This window comes from Xiphophorus hellerii, chromosome 12 (assembly GCF_003331165.1).
Source record: "Xiphophorus hellerii strain 12219 chromosome 12, Xiphophorus_hellerii-4.1, whole genome shotgun sequence".
Taxonomy (NCBI): Eukaryota; Metazoa; Chordata; class Actinopteri; order Cyprinodontiformes; family Poeciliidae; genus Xiphophorus; species Xiphophorus hellerii.
The window spans coordinates 121,218-137,469 of NC_045683.1; the positions used below are offsets into that span (position 1 = coordinate 121,218).

Below are 16,252 nucleotides of genomic sequence, written 5' to 3' on the forward strand. Positions count from 1 at the left end.
GCCTCTCCATAATACATTGAAACCAAAGAAGAAAACCTTTTTGCAGGCCCAAACATTTGTTTAACAAATAAAAAGTACTGTATAAACTTTTTTTTTTTTTTTTTTACAAATAACTACTGTACTGTAAAATAATAATTTTAATATGAACTGAATTGCGGAGATCAGCGCCGCCCCACCGCGACCTGAGTTATTGGATTAGAAAGGGAGAAAATAAAAAATGATTATGAAAAAAAACAAAACAAAGTACAGTAGTGTAAGTAGCCGTGAAAGAGCAGCGGTCATGGAGTAGTCCTCCCTCATCCCGTCCTTCTCGCTCTCAGCGACTCCAGGAACTCTGAGGTTCCAGGGTCGGCCATGGCGCTGGAACCTATGGCCGACCCTGGGTTCGGCCATAGGTTCCAGCAGGACGTTGCATCTTTTTCATTGAGCTCCACACGTTTTTCAACTGAGTTAATTTTCTTTTTGATATCTTTAATTTTTTCTAGCCAGTGGCGGAAAAAGTGACTATGCAGTGTATGCAACGCATCGGGGCGCTGCACTAGAGGGGGCGCAAAAACATGTGGGGATTTTTTTCTAGTCAGCATTTTATGTACTTAACAGCTGTTTGTGTATGAAATGATTAACTACAATCCTCACTATTCTTTCTAAATCCATCGTTGCCAGGTTCTGATTTAAGTCGCATTTATCATCAAAAGTTCAGTTCCAAACTTTTGTGGCTTCTTCACCTGAGAACGAACTGCATATAAACCGGCTCCACCTGCTCACTGCGCTGGTGGAGAAATGATGCGAACCCAGCCAGTGACGTCAGACCAGACACCGGAAGTGACCTTGTTTGCAAGCGCAACCTTCAAACCAGCCTTCCTGGACCCAAAGGTTGAGTTTCTGGTCCAAAATTAAACTCCGGATCAGTACAACAAGGACGCGGCTGCAGGGGTTCGGATCAGCTGATCCACCGGAACCATGAAGCTACTGGGCCGAACCGGAACCGCCTTGTTGGTCGGAGCGGGACTCGGAGCCGCAGTGAGCCACCGGCTGAGCTACAGAAGCCGAGTTGAGGAGGAGCAACAAGCCGGTCTATTGGGGTGGGTTCCGGTCCTCCCGGTACCGGAGAATTTGACCGTCCGGGCATCCGAACTCGCCGTGAGTGAACCGCTGTGTCTGTGCGAGCCTCAGGTTCGGTTCTGGACTTTCTCATAACCCGGTTCCGACCCATTTATCAAGAACCTTTGGGTTAAGTCTGAGACCTGAATCAGAACTACTTTAAATCCTCCCGATCCATTTATCAGCTCCTCGGAACCACCAGCAGTTTAATCGGGTTGAGCTTCGTAGTTTCTTAATAAACAAACTTATCTGATCAAATAAACATGACAGATTGATCGATACTTTATATCATAAAATAAACTTCAGTTTGAAAAACTAAAGAGAAATATATACCTATGAATATGTGCAGTGATATTAAAATATTTAGATAATTGCAAATGTTAAAATTATTCAAATAATTTGCCTGCTGAGTCATTCTTCATTGACAATATTTTTAAATTAATAAAATGCTCTTGTTCCTTCAAAATAAAAGCACCAAATGTAATAACTTTAGCCGCCAGAAGGGGGCAGAACGGACTCCGTAGAAAAATCAATTATCCGAATATTTTGTCTCATTTTCAGACTCCATTCAATCCCCTGAACTGGACAGGAATCAGATATTTATTTATCTCTTTTAATTATTTGCTCTGATGTAAAACCAAGGAAAATGTCTTCTTGTGCAACTGGAAAAATTAAGTTTTTGGTTAATGTAATTTTGATGATGTCATTTCCATCCGTAAAAGTTAGATTTTCTTTCACCATTAATCTTCCAGCTTTGAGTCCAGATAGGATCTGATTTTTTTGGCAGAAATCTTTATTGGTCAGCTGTTATTCATAAAGATGCTATAAAAATAAATTTCCTGATTGTTAGTAAAGTTGCATGGATTATCAAGAACGACCTGCTGATGAAACGTTTTAGCATTAAAATCATAACCGTAAACTTTCACTATATGATAAATTAAGAAACCAGAGTTTCTGCTGTTAAGTGAATTTAAGTAGTTCAACTTTAAAAGCCATTAACAATAAAGTCAAGAACATCGTCTCCAACTTTTTTCCATTCTCTTTACTATAACTGTGATATTTATCTTTCCTAAATAAAATTATTTTTATTTCCAGTTTTAACTGTTGGACATAAAGAACTTTAGCATAAATTTAATATATTCTTCCATAAACAGCTAAGTGTCTTTGCAACAATCTGTTTAAAATCATTTGTTTTCAGTTCTTCATCTTGTTACTACGGTAACATGTGGTTCTGATCCAGAGCAGGTTAGATTCCTGGATTCATTCAGGAAAAAAGTCTCTAAACATCTAGAGTCCAACTGAACCTGGAAGGGTCAGGGTTAAGTATCGCTAAGATAACTCTGGGTTAAGTATCGCTAAGATAACTCTGGGTTAAGTATCGCTAAGATAACTCTGGGTTAAGTTAACCTAAGTTAACTCTGGGTTAAGTATCGCTAAGATAACTCTGGGTTAAGTATCGCTAAGATAACTCTGGGTTAAGTTAACCTAAGTTAACTCTGGGTTAAGTATCGCTAAGCTAACTCTGGGTTAAGTATCGCTAAGATAACTCTGGGTTAAGTATCGCTAAGATAACTCTGGGTTAAGTTAACCTAAGTTAACTCTGGGTTAAGTATCGCTAAGATAACTCTGGGTTAAGTTAACCTAAGATAACTCTGGGTTAAGTATCGCTAAGATAACTCTGGGTTAAGTTAACCTAAGTTAACTCTGGGTTAAGTATCGCTAAGCTAACTCTGGGTTAAGTATCGCTAAGATAACTCTGGGTTAAGTTAACCTAAGTTAACTCTGGGTTAAGTATCGCTAAGATAACTCTGGGTTAAGTTAACCTAAGATAACTCTGGGTTAAGTATCGCTAAGATAACTCTGGGTTAAGTTAACCTAAGTTAACTCTGGGTTAAGTATCGCTAAGCTAACTCTGGGTTAAGTATCGCTAAGCTAACTCTGGGTTAAGTATTGCTAAGATAACTCTGGGTTAAGTTAACCTAAGATAACTCTGGGTTAAGTTAACCTAAGCAGTCCACTCTGACAGAACCAGAACCCGCTCCAGATGGCCTCAGCTGGTCCTGCTGCTCTTTAGCTGTAGTTGATCCGTGAGGATGGGTTGTCGGAGTCGGTTCGGAACCAGAATCGGTCGATGGTTCTGGCACCACCATCCCACTGACTGGTTTGTTTGGTTGAGTCCAGGTGAGTCCAGGTAACTCTGGAGCTGTGATGAAGTATGGCTTCCCCTCACTGGCCAACGTCCGGTCCAGAGAGTCCTACGTCACGTCGTACGATCCTCGCACACGCACGGCATCCTGGGTAATTGAGAGGCTAAACCCCGCCTCCCTGACAGGTCCGTCAGACAGGAAGCGCTGTGAGTTCAAAGAGGACGACAGGTGAGTAGAAGTTGTGCAGACAGGCGAGTCGGGTGGCTGGATGGAGTTTAACCTGCAACGCGTTTCATCGGCAGCGTCCACGTCTTCCACAGAGCCACGAACGCAGACTACAGGGGGAGTGGCTTCGACAGGGGTCACCTGGCAGCTGCAGCCAATCACAAGTGGAGTCAAAAGGCCATGGAGGACACCTTCTACTTGAGCAATGTGGCTCCACAGGTAAAACACACCTGACTCAGGTTACTGGATGTGTACAGGTAGACCATCGAGGACCAATCAGGCAATCAGGACACAGGAAGGACGACGTCCTACGGGGTCAATATGATCAATAATCTAATCAATAACCAATGGGAAAGCAGGTTGGAGAACAGCACAGGATTCACCTGCCCAGGTGTCTGTGGTTCCATTCTCGCACTGAGCAGGTTCTGACCCAGAATGAACCAATCACATCGTCTCATTTTGTCTCAGCCTTGCATTTAGGTCCCGCCCACCCGAGCCTCTGATTCGTCGGATCTAATTCATTTTCTCCACCTGCTTCTGCAGAACCCTCACCTGAACCAGAACACCTGGAACAACCTGGAGAAGCTCTGCCGCTCTCTGACCAAACACTACCTCAACGTCTACGTGTGCACTGGCCCGCTCTACCTGCCCAGGTAAACTGGCCTCTACCTGTTCTTTTGTAGTTAGGGGGCGGAGCTTAGACTCCAGGCGTGATTCGTTTTTCAGGCAGGAAGACGATGGAAAGCTCTACGTCAGGTACCAGGTGATTGGACGGAACCACGTTGCCGTGCCGACTCACTTCTTCAAGGTAGGAGTGGACCGTGTGATGATGTCATCAACTACCTGCCTGTGTTCTGAGCCCACCTGGCCCCGATCTCCAGGTGCTGATTCTGGAGCAGGTGAACGGCCGGGGGGTGGAGCTTCGCTCCTACGTCTTTCCCAACCAGCCGGTGGACGACAAGCTTCCTCTGGAGCGTTTCCTGGTTTCCATAGAAACCATCGAGCGAGCGTCGGGACTGCTGTTCGTCCCGAACATCATGAAGCGGACGAGCAGCCTGCAGGCCATCAGCGACAAGTGAACTACCGCTCCCACAATGCCCTGCTGCAGGCTCTGGGGTCGCCATGGGGACGCATCGTCATTTCCTGCAGTTTTCATGTTTTTCATTAAAGGCAGCTGATCTGAAGGCGTTTCTGATTCATTCATGATGATTTAGTGCAGGGGAGTCAAACTCCAGGCCTCCAGTCGCTGTGCTGCAGCTACAAAACACTGGAATGAAACGGCTTCATTACCTCAGTTCTCCAGAGCCTTAATGACCTCATTATTCTACTCAGGTGTGGTGCAGAGGAGGCTCATCTAAAAGTGTGAGGGCAGCGGGCCTCCAGGACTGGAGTTTGACTCCTGTGATTTAGTGGAAGTAAAGTTAGAGGCGCTGCCTGCTAGTTAGGAGGGATAATAACGCTCAGTCAGCTCAGCTGTGAAACTGATTTCATTTAAAACACAAAGTGACAAAACAGTCAAATCTGGTCAATATATGCAGGATTTCAAAATAAAAGCATCCAACAGTCCACTTCCTGTCCATGATTGCAGCCAATCCCACACTCAGACGGGGCGGGGCTTGTCAAACAATCAGAGGTCAGATGTCGTCCATCTTGCCGTCGTCTTCCAGGTCCGAGTTAAAGATGTCCGACAGCTGGTACCTGTCCTGGCTGCAGCGCTCCTGTAGCTCCGCCCTCCTGTCCAAGGACCTCAGCCGCTTCTGCAGGACAGGAACCACTCGGTGGTACAGGAAGTCGATGATCTCTAAGGTCGGAGGCGAAGGGAATATGTCAGAACGTCCTTCCTGTTGGACGGAACCTCTGCAAAGCACACCTGTGTACATATCGACCCCCTTGACTCTGACGCCTCAAAGAAAGTCCTTCAGAGGAAAGGTGGGCTACACCTTTCCTCTACTTTTCTTACCACTAGCTCTTTTGAACGTTTAACTCTTAGTTTTCCTCATCCCGGTTGCAAAGCACTAAAACGTCTAGTTGGTTTGGCATCGTCCACCACAGCCTCAGCTCAGTTTTTAGATCAGATTCAAGATTTTTATCTGATTTAGTGTTAAATCAGATAAAAATCTTGATCTTGCCCTCTATAATGACAAAATCATTACAAAGGGTACTTTAAAATTCACAATACTGAGGGGCATAGCCTGAACGCAGCCTGCCGTGCTAGCTTAGCCTGAACGCAGCCTGCCGTGCTAGCTTAGGCTACGTTGGCTTCATGAATAGTCTGCAGTCCTTCCCTCTCTGCTTTGTGTCGACGTGTGAAGGAATAACAGAACTTCCCATAACTGTCTGACGGTTTTTAATGAGTTTTTTTAACAGAGTTATTACTAACCTGAAAGAAAATCTCTTCTTAGCTCTTAATCAGACGGCACTGTAAAAACCTTCAGTAGTGTTTAATAACTAGGATCCAATTAGAAAGTCTGTATGATTGGACTTTTAAAGAGAAATGTTTACATTGTTCCACAGTGGGATGAATAGAAATCAATACTGATCAATAGAAACCAGTAAAAATCAATAAAAATCAGGCATCACTCACCTCCAAATGACAACGAGTGGAAATGTGGAACTTTATGTTGTTTAAGTCTGTTGAACATTCGCTGGACGCTCCATGGGGTCACATCACTGCAAGAAGTACTACAGTCAGTACCACCAACTACTACAGTCACTACCACCAACTACTACAGTCAGTACCACTAGCTACTACAGTTGGCAGAAACACTCTCAGCCTCTCCAGCTGTTTGACCTTTGACCTCACCCCACAGCTGCAGCGACCTCCTCCCAGTTGACATCAGCGATGTCGTCCACCGACGTGTCGTACAACCTGAGAGAGATGGGCGGAGTCAGAGTCCGACGGTTGGAGCATTTAAACTGCTGATGTCAGCAGCTTCATTCTTATGACGTCATCAGAGCCATTTTGGTTTGTGACCTCTGACCTTACGGTGACCTTACGTGCTGATGAGGCGGATTTTGGCTTCGTAACCCTCAGCTCCTCTGTTGAAGACGTTTCCGTAAAACGTCATGCGATGATCCAGGATGAAGAACCTGCAATAGAGAGAGTCCAATTACGAGGCCAACTGGACCTGTAGTACAGAACCAGAACCAGAACCGGGACCCAATGCGAACCGACCACTTGCCGCGGCACTGGATCCAGGACCGGGTCTCGACCTCCTGGCTGATCTCCCTCCATGGAAGACTTTGGCTCAGCTGGTTTCGGCTCAAACCGGATCCGTCGGGACCGGCCCGGTTCTCCAGCCGCTCCCTGACCGCCTGCTTCAGCCGCCGTTCCTCCTCGGCAGTCCAGACGCCGTGACCCACACCTGGAGACCGAAAGGAGGTCAGGTGATTGGCTAGGGAGGCCAGAGAGGGCGGCGCGGGGTCAGAGGTCACATCCTACCGAGTGCGGCGAAGCGTTTTTGCAGCGAGTAGACGCTGCGTTCCATCTTCTGTGAAATCAGCTTCCAGTTGTTGCCATAGAGATTATGAAACCGGATCAGCGCCGCCAGCTCCTCCTCGGAGAACCTGTTGCACAGATTGTCAGAACGGGTTCTACAGCGAGCCCACCGCGGGTCCCATGGAACCGCGGCTCACCTGCCCATGTGGTTCTTCTCATCAAACATCTTCAAGGCCCGAAGGTAGACCTGGTGACACGGCCGGGGGATCCCGTCCGCTGGAGGGGCAGAGGTTAAAGGTCAAACACCGGGCCGCCGCCCTGCCGGTCAGACGGTGGAACGGACTCCTACCGATCCGCTCCATGAAGCCGTGCTGCTTCTTCAGCTTCCTGATGGCCGCCTGCTCCTCCACGAACCTCTGAGGGAACAGAAGCTTCTCCACAGAACCGATCCCGGTCAGAACCAGGAAGTCCGAAATGTTCTCCTTGATCTGCTGGTTCTCCTGCACAGAGAACCGACCCGAACGGGCCAGAACACCTGGAGGACAACAAAGAGAGAGACATGAAGGAGAACATGGAGACTTGGAGTCCAAAGAGCAGAACCCGTCTGGTCCAGAACCGGTACCTTGCTGTCTGAACTTCCTGAAGCGATGGAGGTCACTTCTCAAAATCTTCTTGATCTGGTTCATGCATTTCCTCCTGATGTGGGGCAGAAAGTCCTGGAGCTCCTGGACCAGGGCCCAGTCCACCCTAGAACCAGAACCAGAACCAGTTACCTCTGGAACCAGGGCCCAGTCCACTCTGGAACCAGAACCAGTTGCCTCTGGAACCAGGGCCCAGTCCACTCTGGAACCAGAACCAGAACCAGTTGCCTGCACTGTTTGAACCAGAGCTGGAAAGCCGAGCAGAACCGATGTTGGTGAAGCCTGACCCAGAACTGGTTCTGCCTGGTTTAGTTGGACCAGAACCGGTCCTGAGTTAGTAGAGAAGAAGCGCTGATACTCACCCTTCTTCTGGGCTGCTGCTCAGATCTCCTCGCTGCGTTTTCTTCTTCTGTGGTTTTGCGTTCTTCTTCTTCGAGTCTTCCTGAGTTGAGCCCGTCCCGCTGCTGCTCTTCTTCTTCTTCTCCTTCTTGTTGCCGAGGTTCGTTGGCTCAGCCTCTAGAGCTTCCTCTTGGCCTGGAGAGATTGTTGCTATGGCGATGCACATGTGGTCTTCATCTTCCTGCTGTGATGCCATCATCTTCTTTTTCTTCTTCTTGTGGTCACGTGTTGGTCCATCAGGAGGAAGGCAGATGATTTCTTCTTCTCTCCCTTCTGTCTTCTTCTTCTTCTTCTTCTGAGTGTTGAGGTCAACAGCAGCAGGAGGTTCCTCCCCAAGTCTCTTCTTCTTCTTCGTCTTCCTGTCTTCTTCCTGCATCAGTTCAGCAGTGGGAGGAAGAACGATCTCCTCTTCCTCACCTGTGACTCTCTTCTTCTTTGCCTTCGTCTGGAGCTGCTCCTCTTCCTCAGGAGGGTTGAGATGTTCCAGCTGACCTGCTGACCTTCTCCTCTTCCTCCTCTGACCTTCAGTCACTTCATCCACATGATGAAGGCTCAGCTCCTCCTCCTCCCTGCTTTTCCTCCTCCGGGATCGACCTGGCGCCGCCATGATGCCTGGGATCAGAGGTCACAAGATCAGCGCCTGAACCGGCGGTACCATCCAGAACCAAGCGGGCGAATCACGTGACTGGTTGAGGAACTGGTTCTGCTGCCGTTTCACCGGAACATATTCTTGATTCAGGATCTTATTGCGTTTGCAGTTTATTTGTGACGGACCCAAATTTTCCTTGATTGACAACATTTTGATTTCTCCTAATAAATAGTTTGACAGTAAAAATAAACCTCCGCCTGTAAAGTCAACAACCCACACAGTGGATCCGGTGTTGTAACTTCTACAGTTTTAAAAGGACCAGGGTCCAAATCAAGCTGAAGCCTGACCTGACCTGGACCGAGGCCTGAGCTCTGCAGAAACTTCTACAAACCTGCTGCTGCGTTTCTGGCCTCAGAGAAACTGAGGAAAGTTCCAGTTTTTAATAAATGTGATTTTGTGATTCTCACTTTTCTGATTCAACGCCAGGCTTCATGTTGTTTCCACGTTGCTTATTTTATCCACAATATGTCGCAGTAGAAAAAACGAAGCATCGAACCGTTCGGTGCTTCATGAAGCTTCATCTCGACATCACAACTGACCGTAAATTACCGGTTAAAACTGGGTTCAAGCGGACCGGAACCAGAACAACAGAACCGGGTCCGTGTTACCAGCTGATCTCCCATCGACGATATGAAATTTAAGTAGGTCAAAGACCATAGACTTAAAGTTTAAACTTACTGAAAACACTCCGCGCTCCACGCTGCTGCGGCTTGTTTACTTCCCGAATGAGCTCCGCGCATGCGCGAAGAGCCTTTAAGCGTCATGACGTTCGACGGCGTCATTTTTAGTCAGCTTCCATCAACGGTAGAAACAAAACCAATGACTGCCAGAAGTTTAATAAATCTGTGTTGGAGGTTTGGTCAAAACATGAATTATGAATAATTTGTCACAGATTATCATGTAAATCAGTTAATATTTGGTTCATCTGTCCAGATTATGTTCATCCTGGTATTAAAGTCTCCTCAGAGGATTTTAACATCAAGAAATGAGAGAAAATGTATTATTTTTTTCTGCTATGGTTAAAAATAACTGCTTATGTTTTTACAATTATAGTCACTGATAATTAAAGATCAACCATTCAGAGTTTAATCCAGCAGCTTGTCCTCTTAGTGTCCCTTTAATTAATCTGCTCTCTAAAACTGCTACACCTGAATTGTTACCACAGATAACTCTAATCCAAAGCAGCAGCTTCTGAAGGGTAGGGTTTCCTGAATAAAATAATAATAATATAAAAATACAGCTTTTCTTTTGGGTTGGTTCTTGGCATCAACGGAAAGAATAGAAATAGAGATGAGGACAAAACCTGCGACAGACTGGCGACCTGTCCAAAATCAAATCAAATCAAATCAAATCAAATCACATTTTATTTGTGTAGCACATTTCAGCAGCTTTACATCATATCAAACACAGAAACACAAAGAAACAGAATCAACAATCAGACCATGACATTAAGTCAGGTTCCATCAATAAATTTGTAATTTATTACATTTCAAATACAATCCTAAACAGGTGGGTTTTTTTTTGTTTTTTTTTTCAAAAATATCTTTATTAGAATTTTAGTGGTTTAAACAAACAACTTGATCAGTATGCAAATTGTGGCAACAACAATAGTAGTATTACTGTTCAAGTCAAAATAAAATACAAACAAAAAAGTAAAACAAAATGTCTCACAATCTGGTTCCAATACAACCATCACATATTTTACATATCGTCTTTAAATTGAGATTTTAACAGTGTAATAAAATTGTCTTTGGGAACTGCAGTTAACTTGTTCTTGTACCGTCTTCTGAGATGTTCAGATCCTTGAACATCTCCCTAATGAAGGGATCCAGATGAACTCAAACAAATCTTCTTTTCCCTTTAATATATATAATTTTTTCCAGAGGCAGATAACATCTGCTGCAGCCGTTGGTTTATGGTCGGTCCATGAGTCTTTTTCCAAAACATTGATATTCATCTTTTCGCATTAAGCAAACTTAAGTTTATAAATGTCCGTTCATTTTTAGTATAATGATGTTTTTCAGGGTACAGTCCAAACACAAACAGCTTTGGCTCAAGAATTATTTGTTTGGAAATTATTTTCTCAATTATATCTTTTACCTCTTTCCAAAACAGTGTAATTATCCTCCATGCAGTGAACCAGAGTTCCTCTGTCCTCTGTGCATGTTGGACAAACATCAGGAATCTCCCTGTTGTACCTATTAAGGTCCAGTGTTATTATATAAACCTGCATTAACCATTTGAACTGGATCATTTAAAGAGATGTGTTGATAGAGCTGCTGTTTGCCAGTTTACATGCTGTTTGCCAATCTTCCTCAGATATCTCTAGCAGTAAATCTGCTTTCCAAGCCTTAAGTCTATCATGAGATCCTTCTGATATATGTAACATTATTGAGTGATAAAACTCTGATATGATTCCTTTCTTCAAACTGTCCTTTGTTAACATTTTTTCTAAAGTTAATTTGGCTCTAAAGTCAACTCATTATTTTGATTTGTTCTTATGAAGTTTCTGAGTTGGAGATATTTAAAGAAATGTTTCCTATCTAGGTGAAATTTCTGTTGCAGATCCTGGAAGCTCATTAGTTTGTCTGAGTCTGGTTCATAAAGATTCTGAATCATTTGGAGTCCTTTGTTTTTCCATACTTTAAATATTAAATCAGCTCTACCAGGTACAAACATCGGTTACCCCCCACTGGACTGAACCGCGATAAACAATTTGGTTCATGTAAAATTTTTCTTACATCTCTCCATACTCTTATCATATTCTTAAGAAATGGATTTTTAGTATGTTTCAGAAGCTTTGATATTGAATTTGAATATAAATATGAAGGCAGAGTCAATTTCAAATCCTGAGTCTCCATGTCAGAGACTCAGGATTTGAGTCCAATGTCTCCACATTGGACATTCTCAGTCCAATGTGGAGAATGATTACTGTAATAAAACATCATAGACCTAAACTGCACAGAACAGTAATACCAGAGAAAATTTGGGCACTTCAAGCCTCCTCGGTCATAAGGAGGTACAGTAAAGATAAACGGAGTCTGGACTTCCTGTTGTTCCATAAAAAACGCAACATCTTCTTCTTTATTTGTGAAAATAATTCAGGAGGAGGAGGAAGAGCAACATTCTGAAATATATAGAGTAACTTTGGCAATATGTTCATTTTTATTATATTTATTCTTCCAATCATAGATATTGGTAGTGGCATCCATCTTTCAAATGAATTATCTACTTCATTCAATATGAGTTTATAATTGGTCGCAGCAACCTGTTGAAGATCTGAAGAGATGTTTACCCCTAAATATTTAAATTCATGAACTATTTTAAACTGTAAATCATCAGAGGATGGGCTAATTCTTTCATTAATAGAACAGAAGACTTGTTTTTGTTTATTTTGTATCCAGATATCTCACTAAATAATTGAATTATTTCCATAATAATTTGTATTGATGGACTTAATTTTGACATGAATAAGGTCACATGGTCTGCGAACCAGGAAATCCTGTTCTGCAGGTCCAGCAGTGATTCCATGAGATGAAGGTCTGAGCGAATCTGACCTCTATTGATCTTTATTGGCTTAGATATGTTTCTGTTTGTTATTATTTCAGCTGAGGGATTATTGGATAATATTTTAACCCATTTTACAAAATTGTTTCCACAATTGAATTTTTCCATAACTTGAAAAAGAAATTCCCAGTGAACCCAATCGAACGCCTTCTCGCCGTCTAATGATAAAAGAGCAGAGTCTGAGGTATTTTTATTATAATAAATTATGTTTAATACTCGCCTCACCTTATGAAAGCCTTGCCTCCCCAAAATAAACCCGTTTTGATCTCGGTTAATTGTATTTGGTAAAACCTTTTGTAAGCGTCGCCATAGCAACTTAGAGATTATTTTCAGATCAGAATTTAGCAAACTAATCGGCCTAAAGTTGTTATATTTATTTGGAGATCTGCCTGGCTTTGGCAAAAGAATAATCATGGCAGCGTTTACTGAGGGGGGGAAATCATTTGAATGAAAAATGTCTTTAAACATGTCTAATAATGGGGTCAAAAGTTTGTCTTTAAAGGTTTTATGTAGATCTATTGGAAGGCCGTCTGGTCCTGCTCTTTTCCCTGATTTCAGATTATCGTCAGTGGCTAACTCTAACTCTTCTTTTGTCATTTCTAGATTCAAGTTGTCCTTGTCTTCCTCTGAGAATTTAGGTATATTTAAATTATTTAAAAATTGATTTATGTTTTCTAATTTTATGTTTATTTGTGCTTTATACAATTCTTCATAGTAGTTCTTAAAAGCTGCATTAATTTCTTGGGGGTCTTGCAGGTTTAGTTCATTTGATATAATAGATGTGATTGGTTGTTTAGTTTCTAACTGGTTTAGTTGCCATGCCAGTAACTTGCCTGCTTTGTTGCCGTGTTCATAAAATGTTTGCCTGAGTCGCAAAAGACTTGATGCAGCTTTTGAAGCTGAATATTGATCATATTCTGCTCTCAAAATCAATAATTCCTTTTCTAGTTGTGGGTCATTTCCCTTATTTACTTTAACTTGAATTACTTTTATTTTATCTTCCAACTGTATTCTAGTTTTTTCAGTTTGTTTTAGACCCTGTATAACTAATAATATGTCCTCTAAGGAAGGCCTTAAATGCTTCCCATTTTATACTTGCTGTTGTTTCTGTAGTATTAATTTGGATCAATTTGTGTTCCTAAATATTTCACAAAGTTTTCGTCTTGTAACCATTTATGTTGAAATTGCCATCTTGGCGGGTCTCTCTTTAATTTATCATCTTTATAAACCAAACAACACGGAGATGATCTGAAATTACAATATTGTCATAGTAACAATCTTGAATTTAAACTGCAACTCTGTAGAAATTAAAAACTAGTCTATTCTGGAGTGGGTTTTAAAAGTACTTGAATAGCAGGAGTATGTTTTATTAGCTGGTTTTTCTCTCCAAACATCCAGTAACTTCAACTCCTTCATCATTCTATGAACTGCAGCTCTACAGTTGTTATGCGACTGATCTAGTCCGGTTGATCTATCCATGTTTGGATTTAATGCACAATTAAAGTCCCCCCCCCATTATGTGTGATCCTTTAAGCGTTGACAGGGTGAGGAATAAATCATTGTAAAAATTACTGTCATCCACATTGGGTCCATATATATTAGTTAAAATGAGAGTTTCTGACATTCGGGAGCCTTGGAGTATTAGGTACCTTCCTCTTTTATCTTTAATAATGTTTTTAATTTGCAGTGGCACTGATTCATGTATTAGAGTTATAACTCCTCTAGAATGGGAGGCAAACGGTGCCGTGTATATAAATTGCCCCTCCACCTCCTCCTAACCTTTAAGTTGTTCTCATCAAGAAGATGCGTTTCCTGAAGAAATACAATTTTAGAGTCCATTTCTTTCAATTTATTCATCACTTGCTTTACTTTTTGGAGGCGTTGAAGACCCCTGCAGTTCCATGAAATAAAATTAAATTTTACGATTTGAGGCATAAAGTAACAAAAGTAGCGGGTTGCTTAACCTTATAAAAATGTGAGACACAACAAAACCGGATGCCAGAACACACATCCAACACACAACACACAAACCAAACCCTTCTACCATTTTCCTTCCCCAAACTGGGAGAGTCCCACCATATCCTTTAGACTCCCCTTATGGCCAGGAACCAACCCACAACCAGTGAGGATCAGCAGAACCACTCTTGGCCTATTCTGGAGAAAATACCCCCGTTGCTGCTAAATAACATTTTTTACCACTGAAATTTAAAAACCTTTTAAAGGACCATTTTACATTTAAATGCTTATTGTTACAAAATTAGGAACGCAGATATGTAACAAACTTAGGAACATAAATATATAACAAGCACTGAAATGCAAAGAGAAATATGGATACTGTATAGATACTGTATAGATACTGTATGTATACTGTATAGATATTGTATGGATACTGTATAAATACTGTATGTATACTGTATGTATACTGTATAGATACTGTATGTATACTGTATACATACTGTATAGATACTGTATAGATACTGTATAGATACTGTATGTATACTGTATGTATACTGTATAGATACTGTATAGATACTGTATGTATACTGTATGTATACTGTATAGATACTGTATAGATACTGTATGTATACTGTATGTATACTGTATAGATATTGTATGGATACTGTATAAATACTGTATGTATACTGTATGTATACTGTATAGATACTGTATAGATACTGTATGTATACTGTATACATACTGTATAGATACTGTATAGATACTGTATGTATACTGTATGTATACTGTATAGATACTGTATAGATACTGTATAGATACTGTATGTATACTGTATACATACTGTATAGATACTGTATAGATACTGTATAGATACTGTATGTATACTGTATGTATACTGTATAGATATTGTATGGATACTGTATAAATACTGTATGTATACTGTATAGATACTGTATAGATACTGTATGTATACTGTATAGATACTGTATAGATACTGTATAGATACTGTATGTATACTGTATGTATACTGTATAGATACTGTATAGATACTGTATGTATACTGTATACATACTGTATAGATACTGTATAGATACTGTATGTATACTGTATGTATACTGTATAGATACTGTATGTATACTGTATGTATACTGTATAGATACTGTATAGATACTGTATGTATACTGTATACATACTGTATAGATACTGTATAGATACTGTATGTATACTGTATACATACTGTATAGATACTGTATAGATACTGTATAGATACTGTATGTATACTGTATGTATACTGTATAGATATTGTATGGATACTGTATAAATACTGTATGTATACTGTATAGATACTGTATAGATACTGTATGTATACTGTATAGATACTGTATAGATACTGTATAGATACTGTATGTATACTGTATGTATACTGTATAGATACTGTATAGATACTGTATGTATACTGTATGTATACTGTATAGATACTGTATAGATACTGTATAGATACTGTATGTATACTGTATGTATACTGTATAGATACTGTATAGATACTGTATGTATACTGTATAGATACTGTATAGATACTGTATAGATACTGTATGTATACTGTATGTATACTGTATAGATATTGTATGGATACTGTATAAATACTGTATGTATACTGTATGTATACTGTATAGATACTGTATAGATACTGTATGTATACTGTATAGATACTGTATGTATACTGTATAGATATTGTATGGATACTGTATAAATACTGTATGTATACTGTATGTATACTGTATAGATACTGTATAGATACTGTATGTATACTGTATAGATACTGTATAGATACTGTATGTATACTGTATACATACTGTATAGATACTGTATAGATACTGTATGTATACTGTATGTATACTGTATAGATACTGTATAGATACTGTATACATACTGTATAGATACTGTATAGATACTGTATGTATACTGTATACATACTGTATAGATACTGTATGTATACTGTATGTATACTGTATAGATACTGTATAGATACTGTATACATACTGTATAGATACTGTATAGATACTGTATAGATACGCGCGAACTGTAAGATGTCATATAATAAATTTAGTTATTTGGTACTTTACTTTAC

General features: G+C 40.9%; 2 protein-coding genes and 1 long non-coding RNA gene across 5 annotated transcripts; 1 reads left to right on the plus strand and 2 right to left on the minus strand.

The window, feature by feature from the left end:
* The first annotated feature begins 204 nt into the window (after window positions 1-204).
* Window positions 205-4,657, plus strand: endog (endonuclease G). Its single transcript, XM_032579319.1, has 6 exons — window positions 205-1,140; window positions 3,283-3,476; window positions 3,551-3,692; window positions 4,017-4,126; window positions 4,200-4,281; window positions 4,355-4,657. The coding sequence occupies exons 1-6, from the start codon at window positions 961-963 to the stop codon at window positions 4,550-4,552; spliced, it is 906 nt and encodes a 301-aa protein (XP_032435210.1). The 5' UTR covers window positions 205-960; the 3' UTR covers window positions 4,553-4,657.
* LOC116729452 (uncharacterized) lies at window positions 2,419-3,197 on the minus strand. The gene is made up of 2 exons (XR_004341153.1): window positions 3,081-3,197; window positions 2,419-3,028 (listed from the first exon to the last, which is right to left on the minus strand). It is a non-coding gene; the product is annotated as an uncharacterized LOC116729452 (long non-coding RNA).
* A 285-nt stretch (window positions 4,658-4,942) lies between the features above and the next one.
* LOC116730242 (transcription termination factor 1) lies at window positions 4,943-9,357 on the minus strand. 3 transcript variants are annotated; one of them, XM_032579295.1, is made up of 11 exons: window positions 9,276-9,357; window positions 7,916-8,564; window positions 7,535-7,659; window positions 7,262-7,447; window positions 7,110-7,188; window positions 6,916-7,040; window positions 6,649-6,838; window positions 6,471-6,563; window positions 6,277-6,342; window positions 6,058-6,143; window positions 4,943-5,274 (listed from the first exon to the last, which is right to left on the minus strand). In XM_032579295.1, exons 2-11 carry the CDS (start codon window positions 8,557-8,559, stop codon window positions 5,108-5,110), a joined length of 1,761 nt encoding a protein of 586 aa, XP_032435186.1. In that variant the 5' UTR covers window positions 8,560-8,564; window positions 9,276-9,357; the 3' UTR covers window positions 4,943-5,107. The 3 variants fall into 3 exon arrangements, 2 of the variants coding, with proteins under 2 accessions (XP_032435186.1, XP_032435187.1); XM_032579296.1 differs by having other exon boundaries at window positions 9,280-9,349; XR_004341284.1 differs by lacking the exon at window positions 4,943-5,274 and having other exon boundaries at window positions 6,094-6,143; window positions 6,455-6,563.
* Window positions 9,358-16,252: the final 6,895 nt, after the last annotated feature.